Source organism: Echinops telfairi, unplaced genomic scaffold, assembly GCF_000313985.2.
Source record: "Echinops telfairi isolate 266 unplaced genomic scaffold, ASM31398v2 ScPeMD7_7458;HRSCAF=8496, whole genome shotgun sequence".
In the NCBI taxonomy this organism is placed as follows: domain Eukaryota; kingdom Metazoa; phylum Chordata; class Mammalia; order Afrosoricida; family Tenrecidae; genus Echinops; species Echinops telfairi.
The window spans coordinates 29,075,114-29,077,031 of record NW_022111358.1 but is presented as its reverse complement, the minus strand read 5'-3'; the positions used below and the strand labels follow the sequence as shown (position 1 = coordinate 29,077,031).

The following is a 1,918-nucleotide window of genomic DNA, read 5'->3' as shown; positions in this document are numbered from 1 at the left end:
AAGGTCATTTACCCTGGACCCCAGGTCCTCTTGGGGGAGTTAGCACTTTTCGACTTACATGTTGCAAGGAGGGGAGGAGGGGTGGGGGGGTGGGGAGCGAAACAATTGTACAAATTTAAGTTCTGCCACCTCCACTCACATATGGAGTAAAGTATAAAAACATTTTAAGACTCCTATTAAATAGGGGTATACATTATGACAATCTCACATTTTTGTGGAGCAAAATAATACAATGGTTAAGTCAAAGTACTGCTGAAAAATCAGGATACTTTTATTAATAAACAAAAATATCAAAACGGGAAGCTCTATTTTTTTAACCATTTACATCCAGGTTTGCACACATTTGCAGTTTCCATCGTTCCAACCCTTCCCCCAAGACTTCTGCCCTTTTTGATTTATACCACACCAAAGCAGTTTGGACATCATGGGACTCAAATTGGGTTGTTTCAACGTTCTTTCAGATTGGGAAACAAGCAAAGAAATCCGCGGAAGAATGGGGCTATAGGGTAGATGGGTAAGGAACACACTTCTACTAGGACAGACCCCGCTACCCTCAAAAAACGAGCAGGTGCGCTGATGCAAAACGCTCCCTGACACAACTTCCCTGGCCCTTTCTTCACCAACGCAGTGTTCATCATTCTATCAGATCTGCCTTACAAGCTCCCCACGATCACTTGTGTCAAGAAAATCGATCAAGGCTACTCTGTGGAATCCTGAATAGCAGTCACCTTTACCTTCGGAGCCACCTGTCTTCAATTTTAACTGGCCCAGCGGATTCCCTCAGAAGCCACTATTTTGTTGTGACTTTGCTCTCAGGATCAATTTGGTAAATCCAAGCGTCGTCCCCGGTTACGATTTGTTCCATGAACTTGTCTTCACTGGCTTCCATCTTGCTTGAAAGATTGAGGGCAAGATCAGCCCTTGGACCTCGCTGCTCCTCGCGGAATGTTTTCGGCACCCACCCAGCCGACAGCTTGCTGCGGCCCAGATGGACGTTTAAGATGGAAAAGGCCGAGCCGTGTGAGATCCCGACCTCGGTAGCGATGGCATCAATGGTGATTCTGTGATCCTCCTCCAGCAGCTTTTGGACTTCAGCCACGGTCTCTTCATTGGTCGAGGTCAACGGTCTTCCTTCTCTTGGCTCATCTTTGAGGTCTTCCCGGCCTTCTTTGAAACGCTTGATCCATCGAAAAATGGTTGTTTTATGTGGAGTGGCATTCCCGTACACTTGATGTAAAGCTTCAATGATTTGGGAAGAAGACCACTTGAGCTTTGTTAAAAATTTGATGTTAGCCCTAATCTCAAGATTGCTTTTTTCCATTGTACAACCAGCGTGCTTTTTTTTTTGAGGGTACCCTAAAGAGACTAAGGGTATTACTGAGAGGACCTGTCCGCTGTCACCCACTGATTGTGCAGACAAGTTTAAACACGTCTGTATGATGGAACTGGAACTCAAGGAGTAATACTTTTTGACTCACCCTCTGGGGTACAAACTCTGAGGTTTTACACTTGGGACAAGGGACAAAAGGGGAATTTCCTACTCATTGCAAGGAAACCCTCACTTAAGCGTCAGTGAGGCACAAGCACTTAAAACCCATGAACCTTCAGCTGGTCGTCCTTTGCCAGTCCGATCTGCAAAGAGAAAGGGCACAGTTTTAAGGAAGGGAGCGGATAAGGTCAATTTCCAATGCAAACCACCCAAGAGCCAGGCAGCAAGCACAACGTACAAGTCCACTACTGCATGCGGTGTTTCCCCACGTGAGGAATGTCATTAAAAATTACCCCCGTGAACACCCCGTATCCAAGTTCCACCTGCACACATGCTGAATCAGGGCCTGGGAGGATGAGGAATCACCTCCTCCACCACTGTTAAGAAATCATTTTACTTATAAGAACCTCACTTAGGTCCTAGCAGGCA

General features: G+C 46.0%; 1 protein-coding gene across 1 annotated transcript in view; it reads right to left on the bottom strand.

Annotated features, from left to right (window-relative positions):
• Positions 1-247: 247 nt before the first annotated feature.
• The window catches only part of LOC101650136 (eukaryotic translation initiation factor 1), a 4,351-nt gene continuing 2,680 nt past the window's right edge, over positions 248-1,918 (bottom strand). The window contains exon 4 of the mRNA XM_045299551.1: positions 248-1,632. Within this exon, the coding sequence (XP_045155486.1) occupies positions 1,588-1,632 (45 nt within the window). The 3' untranslated portion in view covers positions 248-1,587. The remainder of the gene's footprint in view (positions 1,633-1,918) is intronic.